Source organism: Cynocephalus volans, chromosome 3, assembly GCF_027409185.1.
Source record: "Cynocephalus volans isolate mCynVol1 chromosome 3, mCynVol1.pri, whole genome shotgun sequence".
Classification (NCBI taxonomy): domain Eukaryota; kingdom Metazoa; phylum Chordata; class Mammalia; order Dermoptera; family Cynocephalidae; genus Cynocephalus; species Cynocephalus volans.
Genome location: NC_084462.1, coordinates 9,997,416 through 10,015,212, shown reverse-complemented (window position 1 = coordinate 10,015,212; position 17,797 = coordinate 9,997,416). Strand labels below are relative to the sequence as shown.

General features: G+C 55.8%; 3 protein-coding genes across 6 annotated transcripts in view; all 3 read right to left on the bottom strand.

Annotated features, from left to right (window-relative positions):
• The window catches only part of SSC5D (scavenger receptor cysteine rich family member with 5 domains), a 31,962-nt gene extending 30,003 nt beyond the window's left edge, over positions 1-1,959 (bottom strand). Inside the window, exons 1-4 of one of the 2 annotated variants that reach the window (XM_063089667.1) lie at positions 1,697-1,959; positions 1,143-1,169; positions 492-800; positions 110-220 (exon numbers count right to left, since the gene is read on the bottom strand). In XM_063089667.1, coding sequence (XP_062945737.1) covers positions 110-220; positions 492-800; positions 1,143-1,169; positions 1,697-1,721 — 472 coding nt within the window. In that variant the 5' untranslated portion in view covers positions 1,722-1,959. The remainder of the gene's footprint in view (positions 1-109; positions 221-491; positions 801-1,142; positions 1,170-1,696) is intronic. The other variant, XM_063089668.1, reaches the window with a different exon arrangement.
• A 777-nt stretch (positions 1,960-2,736) lies between these two features.
• Positions 2,737-5,475, bottom strand: NAT14 (N-acetyltransferase 14 (putative)). Of its 3 annotated transcripts, none has more exons than XM_063090606.1 (3): positions 5,275-5,475; positions 4,767-4,887; positions 2,737-4,007 (listed from the first exon to the last, which is right to left on the bottom strand). In XM_063090606.1, exons 2-3 carry the CDS (start codon positions 4,836-4,838, stop codon positions 3,459-3,461), a joined length of 621 nt encoding a protein of 206 aa, XP_062946676.1. In that variant the 5' UTR covers positions 4,839-4,887; positions 5,275-5,475; the 3' UTR covers positions 2,737-3,458. The 3 variants fall into 3 exon arrangements, with proteins under 3 accessions (XP_062946676.1, XP_062946677.1, XP_062946678.1); XM_063090607.1 differs by lacking the exon at positions 5,275-5,475 and adding an exon at positions 5,050-5,258; XM_063090608.1 differs by lacking the exon at positions 5,275-5,475 and adding an exon at positions 5,058-5,258.
• Positions 5,476-6,153: 678 nt separating this feature from the next.
• ZNF628 (zinc finger protein 628) lies at positions 6,154-13,251 on the bottom strand. The gene is made up of 2 exons (XM_063090589.1): positions 13,090-13,251; positions 6,154-9,499 (listed from the first exon to the last, which is right to left on the bottom strand). Exon 2 carries the CDS (start codon positions 9,492-9,494, stop codon positions 6,231-6,233), a length of 3,264 nt encoding a protein of 1,087 aa, XP_062946659.1. The 5' UTR covers positions 9,495-9,499; positions 13,090-13,251; the 3' UTR covers positions 6,154-6,230.
• Positions 13,252-17,797: the final 4,546 nt, after the last annotated feature.

Genomic DNA, 17,797 nt, shown 5'->3' with positions numbered 1-17,797 from the left:
CATGGGAACCCATCTGTTCACTGGGAAACCTTAGTGCAAACATCCCTCTCCCCCATGGCTGAAGCAGGAGCAGGGGATGGGGTGGGGTGACCAAGTTTTCTGGGCTCACCGTGAGTCACAGGGGGCTCCTCTGATCCAGGGCTCAGCTCCCCTGACAACCCCAGCCACTGGTCCCCATCCAGGGATGTGGAATCATCCCTTGAGTTAGCCACGCGCTGCCCTGTGGGAGGGAACAGAAGCTATGAAGAGAGTAGGGGGAGTAGAGAGGTCATTTGGGTCTCTGGGAGAGGGGCAGAGGCTGGGATACCTGGGTCTCTGGGGTTCAGAAACAAGTGATTGTAAGTTGGAGGGAGACACCTGACTTTGGAGGGAACCAGGGGTTGGGTGTCTCTGGACTGCTAGACGCTCAGATTTACTGGGGCTAAGGACTTGGGGTCCCTGGGTCATCTCTAGAAGAGATGCCCCTGAAGGAAGGGTGACAGTCTCCTCACCTGCACAGACAACGCCTGCGTCTTCCTCGTGAGAGCAGATATGGGCCTTCCAGCCCCGGTGGGAGCAGAGGCCCAACTGCCCCTCGCTGCCCCGGCAGGCCAGTTCGCTGAGCCACACAGGCCCTGCGCCCTCCCCGAAGAAGGCTCCACCGGGGGCGGCCAGCGCCCCCCCACAGCCCAGCTGCCGGCAGGCCACAGCGGCATCTCGAAGATCCCATCCATCGTCACACACGGTGCCCCAGCGTCCACTGTGCCAGACCTCCAGGCGGCCAGCACACCCGTGGGGGCCGTCAGCCAGGCGCAGCCGCTCTAGGGGGCGGAGGAAAGGCTATGACCCCAGGGAGGGGCATCCCTGGGGCCTGAGGGCCAGGGTGATAGAAGTGGCTGAGGTCTGTTCTGCAGGGTGCAAACAGGAGGTGGCAGCTGTGGTCACTGGACCCTGGACCCAGACTCCTGGATGCTCAGACAGGATTGTGGAGAGATGCTGGTTCCCAGGTGCCCAGGGGATCTAGCGGGGAGCAGAGGCTGAGCCTAGTGGAATGCAGGGTGGCCAGGGACCCAGAGGGAGGGTGAGGCCAGGCCTGGTGTGGGCAGAACAGGAAAGCTTGGAGCTGGGCGAGGCCAGATGGGAAGAGTGTCTGGGGCACTTACCAACAGCCTGGATCCCCACCAGTGCGGCTGGAAGGGAGGTTGGAGGGTGGGACAGAGTGAGGGGCAGGCCCAAGGTGGTCCTTTCTCCAGCACAGACCCCTTGTCTTGAACACACACACACACACACACACACACACACAATTCTCACACCTCTGAACCAGAAATCCTATTGCTGGGAAGCAGAACTCTGGGCAGAGGCTGGGATAAGATGAAGGTCCCTGGGACTGGTGAGGCTCCAGATGTCTGGCCCCTGAAATCAGGGCTGGGGACCAAGGCCTTTGTACTCCCCCAGAGGCTTAGCTAAAGGTCAAATGGCTGGGTAATTCCCCACAGGGTCAGGGCAGGGGGCAGGTCCCTTGGGTTCCTAAGAGGGCAGGATGGGGCATGCAGAAGGTGGGATCCCTGAGGGATTAGGCAGGGCAGGCCAGATGTCAGGGTATTCCAAAGCACCAGGGACTGAAGTCCCAGAAGTCTGAGTCCCCAAACTGGTGAGCTAAGGGGTCAGAAGTGGGGGCCCAGGCCCCTTGAGTCCCCAAGGAGAATGAATCACTCACCAAGGAGGCAGGCCAAGACCCTCATGTTTGCAGAGTCCAGAGCAGGGGACAGGGTGAAAGGGGAAGGAGAGCAGGAGAGGGGTGGAGGAGGCAGCCACAGGAGGGAGGGACGGAGGGAGGGAAGCGCCTGCCGAAGGCGCCCTGGACCCAAGGAGGAGCAGCAGGGGCTGGATGCTTTGCCAGGAGGAAGAGAGAGGCTGTGGGGAGGCGGCAGGGGACAGGAGGTGGGGCGGGGAGGGGGCTGGCCAGCGGCTGAGACGTGGGGAGGAAGGGGGTGGCAGGCAGGAGGGAGGGTGTCCAACTGCAAACACCCACACAGGAGATGGCCAGGCAGGCTGTAGCCAGAGACAAGCTGTGCTCAGAGATGCTTAGGCGATGGCAGGCTGCAGGGAAGGGAAAGAACAGGGGTGCTCGTGGGGGGGACAGCACAGGCGGGATGGGGTGCCCAACCTCCTGCCTCCTTTCTCGTCCAGCCAGGGAAACATGGTCGGACCACTGCTGGGATTGGGGGCCAGGCAGATCTGGGGCTCTTGGTGCAGCAGCAAGAGGGCTTGCAGCCAGACACCAGGAGGGACTTCCTGGATTAAGAAGAGAGACTGAGAAACCCCTCTCCATTTTCCCTCTCCCTATCCCTGGTAGATTTGAATGTGAAGCTGCCATTCCCCCATCTGAGAAAGGAGTGCTTGAACTTAAGTGTCCCCAGAGAGAACTGGGGTAGGGGAAATGGTAAGAGGGTCAAGGCTTGGGTGGGAGAGGGGGGATCTCCACACGCTAATGCACACACTCACACACACACTCCCTCTCCACACTAGGCAGCTGTGAGGTGGAAAAAATTCGGTAATGGGGATGGTGACTCAGAAGAGCTGGCAGGGACCAGGGCTGCCCGTGAGCTCATTGCCTCCCCTTCTCCCAGTCCAGCACCACCACCCCCACTCCACCAACAATTAATGTCAAGTTGGGGAAAGGAGGAACCAGACAGAAGGGGGTGGGGGTGGGGGTCGAGAGACAGACTGGAAAAGGCATCAGAGACGAGACAGGCGCACAGCAGTTTCAGGCTTTATTAACAAACGGGTGTAAAAAACCAGATGGGTCTGGAGGAAGGGAGAAGGCTGCCCCTCTCAGATGTCGACCTTCCCGGAGAGAGGCTGGCCCTGGCCCCTACTCCCCAGGGCAGTCAACCTCCCCTGTAAAGGTGCCTGCCACTGGCCTCAGCACACTCATCCCCTCCAAGGACAGGCATCCAACTCCCCCCGCCCATTCCCAGGGAGACCTTGTTCCCTTTAGGGGTGCTAAATCCTAATTCTCTCCTCTCTTGGCACATACTTGCTCAGTCTTTTCTCCCCCCTCCCCAAATATATCTCCCAGGGCTGTAGCACAAACAGTACAAGCTTTGCAGACAGATGGACCAGGCAGATTTCTCAGTGCAGACAGAATCTGAGGCAGGGGTTGGACAGGCTGACCTGTGCTCAAGAAGGGAAAGAGGGATTCATTCCACTCTGAGAAGTTCAAACACTACAGACTTCACACTGTGGGCAAATGGGCAGACGTCAGGCTGCTATGGTGAGGTCTCTTGCCCTCTGCAGGCCTCAGTTTCTGGGCCCTGAGTGGGCTGGGGAGTCACCGAAGGAGTGGATGTAGAAGTGCCTGGCACACAGTAGGCGCTCATTAGGTGCTGGCTTCCCTCCTTCCCTCCCTCCCTCTCCATCCTCCCCAGAAGGCCGTGGTGAAGGGAAGTTCCCTTCCCTTGCTCAGGGGTCTGAAGTCACAGGTCTTTGCTGAAGTCCCTCACCAGCATGTAGCCCATGCAGCCCCAGCCCCCCTCGGCCTCGTAACCACAGCCCTCCAGCATCCCTGCCACCCCCCAAGCGGCCACAGCCACTGGGACCACCAGCCGGGCCCGGGGCTCCCCCATACCCCCTGCCCATGCTCGAGCCCGCGACTCAGCAAAGGCCAACAGCCTCCTGCCCACACCCCGGCGACGGTGCCAACGAGAGACAGAGAGGCGGGTGACCCGGGCCCCATCCCCAGCGTTGGTGCCTGGGGCCAGGGCCAGGACCCCACACACATCGCCAGAGCCCCGCACGGCCACCCAGGGACCCCCCAGGCCGCTCGGTGGAGGCAGTGAGCCCCACCGGGCACGCAGGCCCAACTTCACAGCCGCCACTGCCAGGAACACTGGCAGGAGGAGGGCCAGGGCAAAGGAGGCCAGGACGAAGCGCAGGCCGCTGCTGGCCGCAGCCAGGAGGAGCAGGGCGGGGGGCCGCGTCAGGGCGTGGAGGGCCACGCGGTTTTCTGTATCCTTCACACCAGCCTGTGGGCAGGAGGGGGGCGGGGCTCAGCCATCCATTACGCTAGGGTCCCCAGGACTAGGAGAGGAGGTGGATCCTGCCTGGGACAGGGGTGGGGGGCTGTCAAATGAGAAAGGAAGTCTGCATGACTAGAAAGTCACAAGTCTGGAACATTAGGGTTGAGTGCAAGAATGAATAAGAGAATGAATGGATGATCTATGAATGAGTGAGTGAATGAGTGTATTAAGAGCTGTGGGGTCACTCAATTCAGTGGAGATGCTGGAGTGAGGCACCAGGGAAGTTACCTTTGAAGGGTGAGGAGGCTGGAACATGGTGGGGGAACTAGAGTAGGGGATGGCAGGAGTGGAAGCTGGAGGAGGGACTGCAGAGACAAGCTGAGGCATGGGCTCTGCTTTGAAGAATTTGGGATAGGAGGCACAGTGTGGGCTCTTGGGCCGGCATGTAGGACAGAATGGATGCAGGAAGACCAGGGAGGGAGTTGGTGCCGTGTTCCTATTGGAGCCAGGGGGATGAACACCCAACCCCCACACCCCTCTAGCTGCTAAAAACCTTCTTGGCTCCCAGGATGGCTGACGTTCGGGTAGGACAAAGGCACTACAGAGAGAAGGGGCCATGCAAGGAAGTAGCTTAGGAGGAAAAGATCCCCCTGGAGAGATTTTGGCTGGCTCAGGTGTGTGGGAGGCGGGTGGCTGAACCCACTTATTAACGCTCCCACCCCTGGCCACCCCCAAGCTCACTGGTGACCCTGCAGGGCCTCTCACCTTCAGCATCTCCAGCACCAGGGGCTTTTCATCTTCCCTCATCTCCCGCACTGACAGGTGGCTGGGGGCCATGGCAGCCCCCAGGCCCCCACCCCCCAGGAAGAGAGTTGGCGTCGTGCACCTGGTGAAAACACAAGTACGTCAGCGTCAGGTGGGCACCTCTGTCCCCAAAGCCCCCCAAGGTGTGGAAAGCAGCAGCAGCATTTCCCAGATCGGGACACTGAGGATCTTCCGCAGTCCCCTAGCGAGTACCGTGCGGGACAGGTGCCTCCCTCCCCCTTACCCAGCGACCTTTTAAAGTCTCCCGGGATTCAGCTCTTTACTCCTAAGTATGCGCTGTGGCTGCCAACACCTTGCAGCACGGGGCTCCCTCCCAGGCACCGGGGCTGCCCTGGGGGTCCACAAACCCCAAAGAACGGACCATTACTGTCTCCTCCCCAGTCCCCAGAGCCCCTCTCCCCCACAGTCGTCTTCCTCCCGCGTCACAAGAGCAAGGACTTGAAACCACCTCCACGGGTCGCTTCAATCCTTTGACAAGGTGGGGGGGCAGGGTCGGGAAGGGGGCGCCGGCGGAAGTGACGTGCAGACTCGCGCGCGTCGCGGGGTGCGGGGCGGCGCCGGCTCTCAGCCTTAGCAACTGTTGCCAACCTTCACCAGCTGGGGGGCGGTAGAAGAATGGGGTCGGCTGGGGAGGAACGGAGGCCGGGAGCTGTGACACTGCGGAGGGCGGAGGGAAGGTTGGGGGTGACCTCTCCGATCCCTGGAGGAGCAATGGGGAAAAGAGAGCAGGGGAAACCGGAGCAGACACGGTGGGGGAAGGGACGGGGAGCGGTATTTACCCGGCCCGCGGAGGGTTAGAAAAAGCTGCAGCAGATATTCCCTAGTTGCTAAGCAACCTGAGCGCGAGGAAGGGGCGGTGATGGAAGAGGATCTATTCTCACTGGTGCCGAAGCCTTTTCGGTAGAGGCCGGGGGCCACTCAGCAGCCTGAGCCCACTAGCACCAAAATGTCCCTGCCCCACGGACCTCCACTCCAACCCACGGGGCGGCCGGGCTTGCAGTGCCATTCTCTCCCTACCCATTTTTCAGATGAGGAGAGGGGTGACAGAACCAAGATTCTGATTCCAAAGCCTCCCAACAATGGTAACTACTGCGTCCCTTTATACATATATATATACGAAAAGGGAAACTAGGTCTCACATAGGAGAAGTGACTGGCCCCAAGACACAAAGCAAGTCATCTGTGACCCAGGAAGCAAGAGTTAGGACTCCAAGCTCCCAGGCAGGGGCAATGACCATGACACTGGCCCCTTTCTCCCATCCCACTCCCCCGAAAACAACAAAACAAAGGAAAGAAGATTCTGGGACTTTATTAGCAAGCCCAGCCTGCAGCTCCCCTCCCAGCCCAGCCACGGCAGTGAGTCAGGGTCTCTGTATGCAGCGGGAAGAGGTACCAGTGGGTCTCCTCAAAATGTGTGCACCAGCTGGACTGCGGGTAGAGTTTGGACAATCTGAATGGAAGGCAGGCCCTGTGGGGTCATGATCCCAGGCCCAGCTCCTGCAGGGACCACTTGTACCATCTGGGGCGTGGCAGCCGCGGGAAGCACTGCAGGGGCAGAGGCTGGGCCAGGTGGTGGTGGGGCCAGGAGCTGCAGCGTGGCAGCGCCTCCCCCAACGCTGCTGTTCTCCAGCAGCTCAGTGGCTGGGGCACTGCGAATGATGAGGAGTTTCTGTCCTGGCGGGCCAGGGGCAGGCGGCTCAGTCAGTGCAGGTGGAAGGGTTTCTACCTCCTGCACACAGAGGCGGGTCTGCTCCCCATCTGTGCCACTCAGCACCAGCACACTCTGCAACCCCTCATCCATTTGCAGTGTTTCAAAGAGGACATCCTGGACCACACCACTGCTGGCCTCACCATCCCCACCCTCACCAGAACCTGGGCCCGTGAGCAACTCCTCAGCTGCCCCACTCTGAACAACCAGCAGGTTGGGGGCCTCAGCAGTCATAGCTCCCCCACTGGAATTGGAGAGCTGGCTAGCCACGGGCTGGAGCTGAACTGTGGTCACTTCCTGTGCAGGCTGGAGCTGGACCGTGGTCACTTCCTGTGCAGGCTGGAGCTGGACCGTGGTCACTTCCTGTGCAGGCTGGAGCTGGACCGTGGTCATTTCCTGTGCCGGCTGGAGCTGGACCGCTGTCACTTCCTGTGCAGGCTGTAGCTGGACCGCGGTCACTTCCGGGGCTGACCGGAGTGGCTGGAGCTGGACCCCACTCACTTCTTGCAGCCCCGCCTCCCCAGCCACTACATTCTGCAGAACAATGAGGCCCTGCCCTCCCCCGCTGGCCCCTGTACTGCCTCCTCCCTGTACCCCCAGACCTCCAGGGCCTGGCAGCCAGACTACTCCTGTCCCCTGACCAGCCTTCCCCACCGCCCGGGGACCCTGCCTTGCACGGTTGCCCCCACCCCCAGCACTGGAGGCCGGTAGCAGGATGAGCTTGGGGGCTGCCGGTGGTGGCAGAGGTGTAGGGGGCTGGACGCTGCTGGGGATCAGCTGGAGGCCCTGAGCAGTCTGCACCAGGAGAAACGTCTGGGAGTTGGGGGCTGCTGGGCCCAAGGTGGGGGCGTGGGCCGTACCCCCAGCCACCTCGAGGGAGAGTGTAGCCTGGAGGTGGGGGAGGACATGGACATCTTGGGTGGCCTGTGGGGCTGGGGTGGCAGCCAATGGGGCAGGGGGCTGGGGGCCGGCAGTGGGGGCTGCGGTGCTGGAAGCCCTGTTGGCTGGGGCGTGCGTCCTCAGGTGTCGCTGCAGGTAGGCGGCCATGACGAAGCCGCGACCGCAAATGGAGCAGGCAAAGGGGCGCTCGGCTGAGTGGGTGCGCTGGTGCAGCAGCAGGTTGGAGGAGTGCGTGAAGGTCTTGGGGCAGAGCGGGCAGCGGAAGGGCCGCTCGCCCGTGTGCACGCGCTGGTGCTGCCGCAGGTTGGAGGTCTGGGCAAAGCTCTTGCCGCAGACGCTGCAGGCGTGGGGCCGCTCACCCGTGTGCACATGGCGGTGGCGCCGCAGGCATGATGTGTTGCGGAAGGCCTTGCCGCACTCCCCGCAGGCGTAGGGCCTCTCGCCGGAGTGCAGCCGCAGGTGGTACTGGTAGTGGGATGACCACTTGAAGGTGAGGCCGCACTGGCCACAGGTGAAGGCCCGCAGACCCGTGTGCACTCGCTGGTGGATGGCCAGCAGGGAGGAGCGCTTGAAAGCCTTGCCGCATTCGCCGCACTGGTAGGGCCGCTCACCGGTGTGGTCCCGCAGGTGATAGCGCAGCCCCGAGGAGCCCTTGAAGGCTTTGCCACACTCAGCACATTTGTAGGGCCGCTCTGCGGAAGCCGGGGTGGGCTGGGGCGGCAGGGAGGCCGGGGCAGCAGGCGCGAGCGGCTCCTGTGCACAGGTGACCTCTGCGGCCTCGGCCTGGGGGGGCGGGCGCCCTGCTGCCGCCTCTTCCACGTGGCACTGCTGGTGCTCCAGGAGGCTAGCCAGCTGTGGGAAGGCACCGTCGCAGCTGCCGCAGCGGAACGCCTGCCCACCAGCCGCCCCGTGGCTATGCTGGTGGCGGGAGAGGCCTGCCACTGTCCGGAAGGACTTCCCACAGGGGAGGCAGGCAAAGCCAGGGGTAGCAGCAGCAGTGGCAGGAGGGGGCTGCGGTAGAGGGGACGGCGGGGACAGTGAAGGCGGGGGGTCAGCCCTGGGCGTCTCAGCGGATGTGTCCTGGCGCTGGGGTGCCGCCTCAGGCCCAGGGCATGGTTGGTGCTCCATGAGCAGCTCCTCGCTGCCAAAGCCCTGCTCGCAGCCGTCACAGCGGTACACCAGCTCCACCGTGGTCTCAGCCGCGGCTAAAAAGAGCTCAGGAACCACCGGCGGGGGCGGGGGCGGTGGGGCCGGGGGCGCAGGCGGGCTGTGGGACTGGAGTTGCGGCTGCAGGTAGGCGTCAGACACCAAGACCTTGCCGCTTCCGCAGGGCTCGCGAGGCTGAGGGGGCGAGGCTGAGGAGGCAGGGGTGGGGTCTGGGGCAGGGGCGGCCCCGTGGGTGCGCTGGTGCAGCAGCAGGTTGGAGGAGTGCGTGAAGGTCTTGGGGCAGAGCGGGCAGCGGAAGGGCCGCTCACCCGTGTGCACGCGCTGGTGCTGCCGCAGGTTGGTGCTCTGTGTGAAGCTCTTGCCGCAGATGCCGCAGGAGTAGGGTCGTTCGCCTGTGTGCACGTGGCGGTGGCGCCGCAGGCTGGACGAGTTCTTGAAGGCCTTGGGGCAGTCCGGGCACGGGTAGGGCCGCTCGCCTGTGTGCTGCCGCAGGTGGTACTGGTAGTGGGATGACCACTTGAAGGCCAGTCCACACTGGCCGCAGATGAAGGCCCGCAAACCCGTGTGCACACTGCGATGTATCTGCAGCAGGGAGGAGCGCTTGAAGGCCTTGGGGCAGTCAGGACACTGATAGGGCCGTTCGCCAGTGTGGCCCCGCTGGTGGTAAAGCAAGGCTGAGGAGCCCTTGAAGGCCTTGGGGCAGTCCGGGCACTTGTAGGGCCTCTCTCCAGTGTGCGTGCGCTGGTGGTGCAGGAGCCGGGAGGACCACCGGAATGACTTGCCGCACTCCCCACACTCATACTGGGCTGCTGGGGCGGGGGCTGCAGGACCGGGCTTGTCCCCAGACCCCTCCACTGTAGAGGCAGGTGCCATGTCCGCGTGTGAGCCTACCATCACACCTGGGAGAGAGGTTCTGGGTCAGGGGTGGGCTGGCACTCACCCTCTCCTCTACCCACACACTGAATCATCTCAATCCCAAAGCCATATTCGGGCCCCTTAAGTGACAGGGGCCACCTCCCCTGGTCACCCACGCTTCAGGGGACCTCCATTAGGATGAGAGTTTCCAACAGTTCAGGTTTTTCCAGGACTGAGGGGATGCCTGGGATGCAAGACTTTCCCAGGACTGAAGGGATGCCTGGGATGTGAGTACTAAAAACAGAAACGTCCCAGCAAACTTGGACAAGTTGGTCACCCTCCTTAGGATGCTGGACATCTCCTTCAGGAGGCTGGACAGATTGGAGAAGAAGCTAAGCACTGTGTTTAGGACTATGTTCATTTCTTCTAAAGATAGGCAGTGTCCTTGAAGAAAACAAGCAGGGGATCTCTCCAATATCCTGGCCTTGTTCCTTGACTGCTATCCCTCTCAAGACCTTATCCAACACCCCGCCTCAACACTCACTCCCACTGCCATACCCTAAACCTTTTCAGTCTAATTAAAGCCTTTTCATGATCTTAGCCTTGAGCATCCCACTCTCCACCACCATCCAGCCTTCCAGTTCACTTCCTCTTTGTACTCCAACTCCCAAAATCCCTACACTCCATCAGATCTACAATCCACTGATCCTGTGGACTCTGCACCCTCTGTCACCATCCACATCCTCGCTTCCCACCTTAGCCAGCATAAATGCTGTGGGTGACCATTACAGTAACTCCCTTGCCTACCCCCAAAGCTGCCTGGCCTCAGTCTCTCACTTTGCATTCATGCCCAAGAATCACCTTTGCCCTGCATGGCTACATTTTTCTGGTCCGTGCACTGCCTCAGGTGACTACTTGGCATGCTTTTCTCCTCAAACTTCCAGCACCTTCTTTCCCCTCTTGCTCTTAGCAGGCAAACGCCATTAATCATATCACTGAAGAAAATAAAAGCAATCAGAAGAGAATGTTCTCACGTTCCAACCACTTTACTTGTAGTTCTCAAATGGGGCTAACTGTGCCTTCCACCCCTGGGGACATCTGACAATTCCTGGAGACATTTTAGTTGCCTGATTGTCAACTAGAGAGGCAGGTGCTGCTGGCTTCTAGTGGGTAGAGACCAGGGATGCTTCTCAACACCCTACAATGCACAGGGCAGCCCTACAACAAAGAATGACCAGTCCAAAATGTCAGTGGTGCCAAGGTTGAGCAACCCTGCACTACCTATCTGCCTAACCCTGTGCCTACAGACTCTGACCCCCCACCTACATTCTCAATTTTTCCTCATTTCCTGCACCATTCCCATCAGCATACCCACAAGCTATGTCTCCCATCTTTTTAAAAAAACTTTTCACCCCACTTACCCCTCCAGCTACAGCCTCGTTTCTCTCCACCCTTTATAGCAAAGCAACTCAAAAGTGTCAACCTGCCCTTTCCCAACTCAAACCACTTTGGTCATATACTTGTCCCCACTACTCCACCCCTGGCCTCCATGGTACTAATTCCTTCTGCTCAGTCTGCAAGGGCTCACTGAGTCACACCTTGCTTAAACCACCTCCCCTTGGCTTCCAGGATACCACACTCTCCTGTTTTCCTCCTCTTTCACTTGTCACCCTTTCTCAGTCTCTGGTCTGGTTCCTTCTCATCTCCCTGACCCTAAATGTGGGAGAGCCCATGGCTCAGTGAACCTATGGTCTGCTTCTTTATCTACACTCTCTCCCTAGAATCCCTCACCCACTCTCAGGACTTTACAACCTATAAACAAGATGACTCCACATGTGTAACTCTATATGACCCCTATACCTCTTCTTTGAACTCCACAACCCCTGCTAGACTGTGCCATTTTAGTGCCTAATATGCACCTCAAACTTAACATGCACAAAATCTAACGCCAGTTTTTTGTGCCTGCTTCCCTCCATCCCACCAAAAACAAAAACAAACAAACCCGACTTGACCCATAGTCTTCTCCACCTCTGTAAAGGGCAGCTCTATTCTTCCTCAAGCCAAAGGCCTTGGGTCCTCCTCACCTCTCTCCTGCTCTATAACCAATCTGTCAGCAGATGCCTGCATTCCAAATCGAACATATTCAGAATCTGGCCACTTCTCACAAGGCCCCCACTTTTGTCTGAGACACCACCATCTCTCTCCTAGGCCTCCTGCCAATGGCCTCCTAACACATCTCTCTGTTTCCACCCTTGCCCTTCCTACCCCACAGCTCCCATTTTGGAGCCTGTTGACTTCCAACAGCCTGTGGCCTCATGCCCTCCTTGACTTGTTCTGCTAGCCTTCTGTCCCTCATATCACTCTAGCCACCTAGCCTGACTAGGCAGGCCTGCTCCCACCTGCAGACACTTGCCTAGTACCCCCTTCCCTCCAGCCTCCACAGCTCTCTACCTCATCTCCAAGTCTTTGCTGAAACCCCTCAGTGAGACCTTCCCTGACCACGTTATTTAAATCTACAATCCCTTTCGACACTCCCTATTCTCTTCTCCTGCCTCTTTTTTTTCCTCCATAGCGTTTATCACCTTCTCATGTACTACACAGCCAGGGTTTTTCAACCTCAGTAGTACTGAGATTTGGAGCCAGACCAATCTTTGTCAAGGAGGGCTCCTGTGCATTGCAGAGTGTTTAGCAGTATCTCTGGCCACTAGCAACCACAACCCTGAAGTTGTGACAACCTAACTGTCTCCAGATGTTCCCAGACCAACTCTTGCCTATTAAGCCTTTCTCTACAGTATCCACAAAGCTCATTTCTGCACTTCCAAGTCTTTGCTGCAATGTTGCTCTGTGGAGCAGTATGGCCCCCATTTTAGAACCACCACAATATAACAAAAGTGCTGCCTGCCTTATTCTCCATGCTAGACGGTCAACACCATGGAAACACGGACCTTTGTATCTCAGTGCCTACAATAGTCTGGCAGAGTGTGCGCTCAGTAAACATATTTTGAATGAACGAAGGCTGGGCATCCCCTTTGGATTGGCTATTTGGATTTCCTTTTAAAAAGATGAGTGACCTCTTTAAGATATAAGCAAGTCCTTTTAAGAGACTAATGATCCCAAGAAGCTGCACGTGCCTTTGAGAAGGCTGGGCATCGCCTCAAAGAGATATCCGTGCCCTGGAAGAGCGGGGACCCATCTTTGCAAATAGAGAGCATCTCCTTTAAAAGGCCAGACCACACCCTTCCAGCGGGCTAGACTTCCCCTTTAAGAAGATTCTCGTACTGCAAACCTATCTGCACCTTTGTAGAGCTAAAGTAGGGATCGCTTTGAAGCAACCAAGATACAGAATACAGAAGTTTTTCCCTCAATGTCTGGGAAACTCACTAGCTGTTACTGAAACAATCCCCTTTCAGAAGGTGGGGGGGGAGCGGGAAGTTTTGTAAAATGCAAAGCCTGCTCCGCCCTCTAATTGCAGCCCCTTGCCCTTTAAAAGGGCGGAGCCAGCCCTCAGGACAAAAGTCGGTGGTAAAATAGCAACCTTCCCTTTAAGGCACCCCTTCCGGTTCCACGCTCGCCGATTCCTCAACGTCTCCGCCCTTCGGTCCCTCCCCCCACTCCCACCCCTCCAGTCTCTCACCTGCGGCCCCGATCGGGGGAACGAGGGAGAAAAGCCCCGGGACCTTCCCGCAGGGGCCGACGGGAAGGTGAGGCCCCGGCAACGGCCGTGCAGGAGCCGGGGCCGGGAAGGGGGGCGGGGCAGGGGCGCGCTCCCTCCCAACGGTCCCCGGCGCGAGGCACCCAACCTTTATCAGCGGCCTCTCGCGCACACAAACCCAGACGTCGCAGTCTGTGCGTCATGACGCACGTACGCCGAGTCTCCTCCCCGGCCCCTCCCATTGGCCGCCGTCGCTTCGAAGCGCATCCGAACGCCGATGGCGCGGGGCATCCTGGGAGTTGTAGTTCTCTCAGATGTAGTCCCGGACCCCAACTATCAGGTCCCCGTGGCGGTGGCCCGGGTCAGCCAAGGCCAGGGACGGCCGGGTCCAGACACGGGGTCTTACGTTCTCCTTTATTAGTCTCGATTCACTCTCATCTGTAGAAAAATTCCTCCCAGACAGTGCGGTTCAGAAGCAGGCCCCGCGCACCAAGGGTGTGGTCGCTCCTACGGGGAAACTGAGGCCCGGAGTGATTCCCGCCCTACTGAGGTCCAAAGTGCTCGGGGTTTGGGGGCGTCTTCTGAATGCACCCTCGTGCGGACGCTGCGGGAACCTAATCCCTGTTGAGGGCCACCCAGGGAACCCGGGATCCGGAGCCTCCTTCCTTATACGCCTGGAGTTTTAGGCGAAGACTGAGCAGCCCCAGATCCCCAGCTGGCTTCAGCATTCGAGCCACACTGGTTTTTCTGCAGCTCGTCCAACGCAGGATTTCTCAAGCAGGGCACTAGTGACATTTAGGATGAAGCATTATTTACTTTGGAGGATGTCCTGTGCATTGGGTTTACCTAGAAAGAAACTGAGACCAAACACATATAGCGAGATTTATTGAGCCAATATGACTATTGCAACCGGGGAAAACACAGAGATCAGGACACCATGAAAAATGCGCTCCGAAGGAGTCCAGCAGAGCTTAGCATTGTATAATGACAAGAAGGGGGAAGAATCAAAGGAGAGAGGGAAAAGGACAGCCCTTCTAATCACTTCATCAGTTTTTCTATTAGTTGTACATGACTTATAGATTTGGGATTGTTACTAGGATACATTGTAAATGCAGGGATCTAGGTAGGGTAAGGGTTACAAGAAGCATTCTAGGATATTCTGTGCCTTTCTGGTGCCATCATGTTTGCTTCTAAGTAAAAATGGTCATATGATAACGTTTTGCAGGACAGGTGGACATGACTACTGACTTATCCCAGATCTCCCAAGGCACTATAATTTAGGTGATCTGGTCAGTGCAGATTTTTTTTTGTTATCAATTGTAGGGTGGTCAGCAGTATTCCTGGCCTCCACCCACTAGGTACCAGTAGCAACACACACACACCCTCCCTTATGAGAACCCAGGATGTTTCCACACATAGCCAAATATCCAGTAGTTAAGAGCCACTGTGCCAAGGCAATCCCCTTCAGCCTAAGGGCCATTCTGCATGCTGTTTCTCAGACCAGAAGGCTCTTCTACCCCTAACCCATCCTGCCCATCTCCTGCTAGAAAACCCCCTATGCTAGGCGAGGTTCCATTTTACATTTTTAGCAGCATTTACCTATGTTCCAGGACAGCAAGGACCTGATCTATCTTTGCCACCCAAGTGTCCTGAACAACCAGTGTGGGGCCTGATCAAGAAGCACACAGTACTTGTTTGTTGAATGAGGGAATTTTTACAACCTCACGGGCAGTTTCCCAAGTCCCCCAGGCAGGCTCCAACTCAGGATTGGTCCTCCCTGGAGGAGGCAATGATACAGTTCCCATTTGTACAGGGAAAACAGACTCCTTTGTTTTGAGTATAAAAATGTGGACAGGGACAGACACATGCTAAGTCCCCTCCCCAAGAGTGCCCACTACCATCTATGATGATCTCCGGTCACTCATGCCATTATATAAGTTCCTTTACTTCAGGTGGGCGGGGCCTGTGGATATGATGAACATCACTCCTGTGATAGGTTATGTTGTATGGCAAAGGTGGAGGAGTCCTGGTAGATGCAATTACGACTCCTACTCAATTGACTTTGAGTTAATCAAAGAGAAATATGATGGTTAATTTTATGTCTCTACTTGACTGGATGGGATGCCTAATGTATTACTCCATTTCTGTTGCTTATAACGAAATACTTAGAACTGGGTAATTGTGAGAAAATGAAATTTATTGCTTACAGTTTTAGAGGCTGGGAAGTCCAAAGTCCAGGGAAACACATCTGGTGAAGGTCTTCCTTGGTAGCAGCTTTACAGCAATGCAGGGGTCTCACATAACAGAAAATGGTGGAGCAGAGAAACTCTCACATGCTCTCCTTTTAACGCCCTCAGAACTACACCCCTGGCCACCATTATTAATCCATTTATTACAGCATAGTCCTACAATCTAATCACTTCCTCAAGGTCCAACCTTTAATCAAAACAATAGGATTTCCCAATCGCTCAACACTGTCACAGTGGAGGCCAAGTTTCCAATATCTGGAACTTTGGGGGACACAATTTAAATCTCAGTGAGTTTGGGGAGACATTCAATCCATAGCACCCAGATATCTGGTTAAACGTTATTCAGGGTGTGTCTGTGAGGGTTTTTCCAGAAGCAATTAACTGGCAGACTGAGCAAAGCAGCTGGCCTTCCCCAGTGTTGATGAGCATCATCCAATCTGTGGGAGAGGGTGGAATGTGATCTCTGTCTAAGGGCTTGAGCTGGAACATTGATCTTCTCCTGACCTCAGGGGCCCTGATTCTCAGGACTTCAGACTTGAAGTGGAATCTACACCATTGGCTCTCTGGTTTTTAGGCCCTCCAACTATACCATTGACTTTCCTAGGTCTCCAGCCTGCAGGCAGCAGATTATGGAACTTCTCAGCCTCCATAATCACACACACCAATACCTTATAATAAATCTCTTTCTGAAGAGATGTATGTATATTGATATATCTATCAATATCTCGCTATTGCTATCTATGTATCTAGGTAAAGAGATCAATAGATAGATAGATCTCTAGATAGATAAATCTACAGATAGATCTATAGATAGCTAGATCGATAGATGATAGATAGATCAGGAGATGATAGATCTATAGATGGATAGATACATAGACAGGCAGATAAAGATAGCCTGTTGGTTCTGTTTTTGTTTCTTTGGAGAACCCTGGCTAAGATAGGAAGATTATCCTGGATTTATCTGATCAAATCAATCAAGTCCTTTAAAATTTCATCTAGAGGTCAGAGATGCGATGCATCAGAGATTCTCCTGCTGGCCTTGAAGACATGAGCCTCCATGGGTTCTCTAGATGTAAGAAAATTAATTTTGCCATGAGAGCTTGGGAGAGGACCCTGACCTCAGATGAGATCGCAGCCCTGGCCAACAGCTGGATTGCAGCCTTATGAGACCCTGAGCAAAGAACCCAGCTAAGCCGTGATGCCTAAACTCCTGGCCCATGAAACTGTGAGATAACTTGTGGATGTCGTTTTAAGCTATTATGTTTGTGGTAATTTGTTATACAGCATGGATAATTACTACACTCATTATATTAGTTTGCTTGGGTTGCCATAACAAAGTACCACTGACTGGGTGGCTTAAACAACAGAAACATATTTTCTTCCAGTTCTGGAGACTGAAAATCCAATATCAAAGTGTCAGCAGGGTTGGTGTCTTCTGAGGGTTCTTTCCTTGGTTTGTAAATAGCCGTCTTTTTGGGTTCTCTCCTAGAGCCCCCAGAAGGGAACACCTTGTTCTAAGCCTATAAAACCCATTTTGGACTTCTGACTTCCAGAATGGCAAGAGAATAATTGTGGGTTTTTTTGTTTTGTTTCTGTGTCATGTGGTCTTTCGTCTGTGTGTGTGTCCTTCTCTTTTTATAAGGACACCAGTCAGATTGGATTAGGGCTCACCCTAATGACCCCATTTTAACTGAATTACCTCTTTAAAGACTTATCTCCAAGCTGGCCAGTTAGCTCAGCTGGTTAGAGCACGGTGTTATAGCACCAAGGTCAAGGGTTTGGATCCCCTTACCCACCAGCCACCAAAAAAACAAAAAGATAAAGACTATCAAATACAGTCACCCTCATTGGGATTAGTCTTCAACATATGAATTTGAGGGGACACAGTTCAGCCCATAGAAGTTAACCCCTCTGTATTTGGGTTGGGAACACTAGGGTGATACATTGTGACCTGCCATCTGTACATTTTTATAATAGATTTTAAGGGAAACAAAATCCCACTGGGACAGGATGAGAGAGGGAGAAGATGTGTAGGGTGCAGGGAGGGAGGGACAAGCCTGGTCTGGGCTCCTGGCCTGGCTCTGACACCTCAGTTTCCCCCTCTACAGATTGGAAGGGGATTGTGGGGTGGGTGTTGGAGTGAGCAGAACTAAAGTCATGTTGGACCTAAAACCACCTGTGCTTCAAGGAAGAGGGGGGATTTTTAAAAGCACAGTTTTTTAATTTCTCCACTCTTTCTTCCCATTCCGCGGACTTTTCTTATCTTGCTTGCTAAATAGAAAACAAGGCTGAAAAGCAAATCAGTACTTTGCAAAGCTCACAGTTCTTTCTCTGAGACGTGTAGAGTTTTGAAAAGTGATCAAGGCCAAATATCTGGAAGTTGACTTTGGGCATCAGCCAAGTTAACCAGAGCTTTGCAAAGATACTTGAAAAGCTTTGCA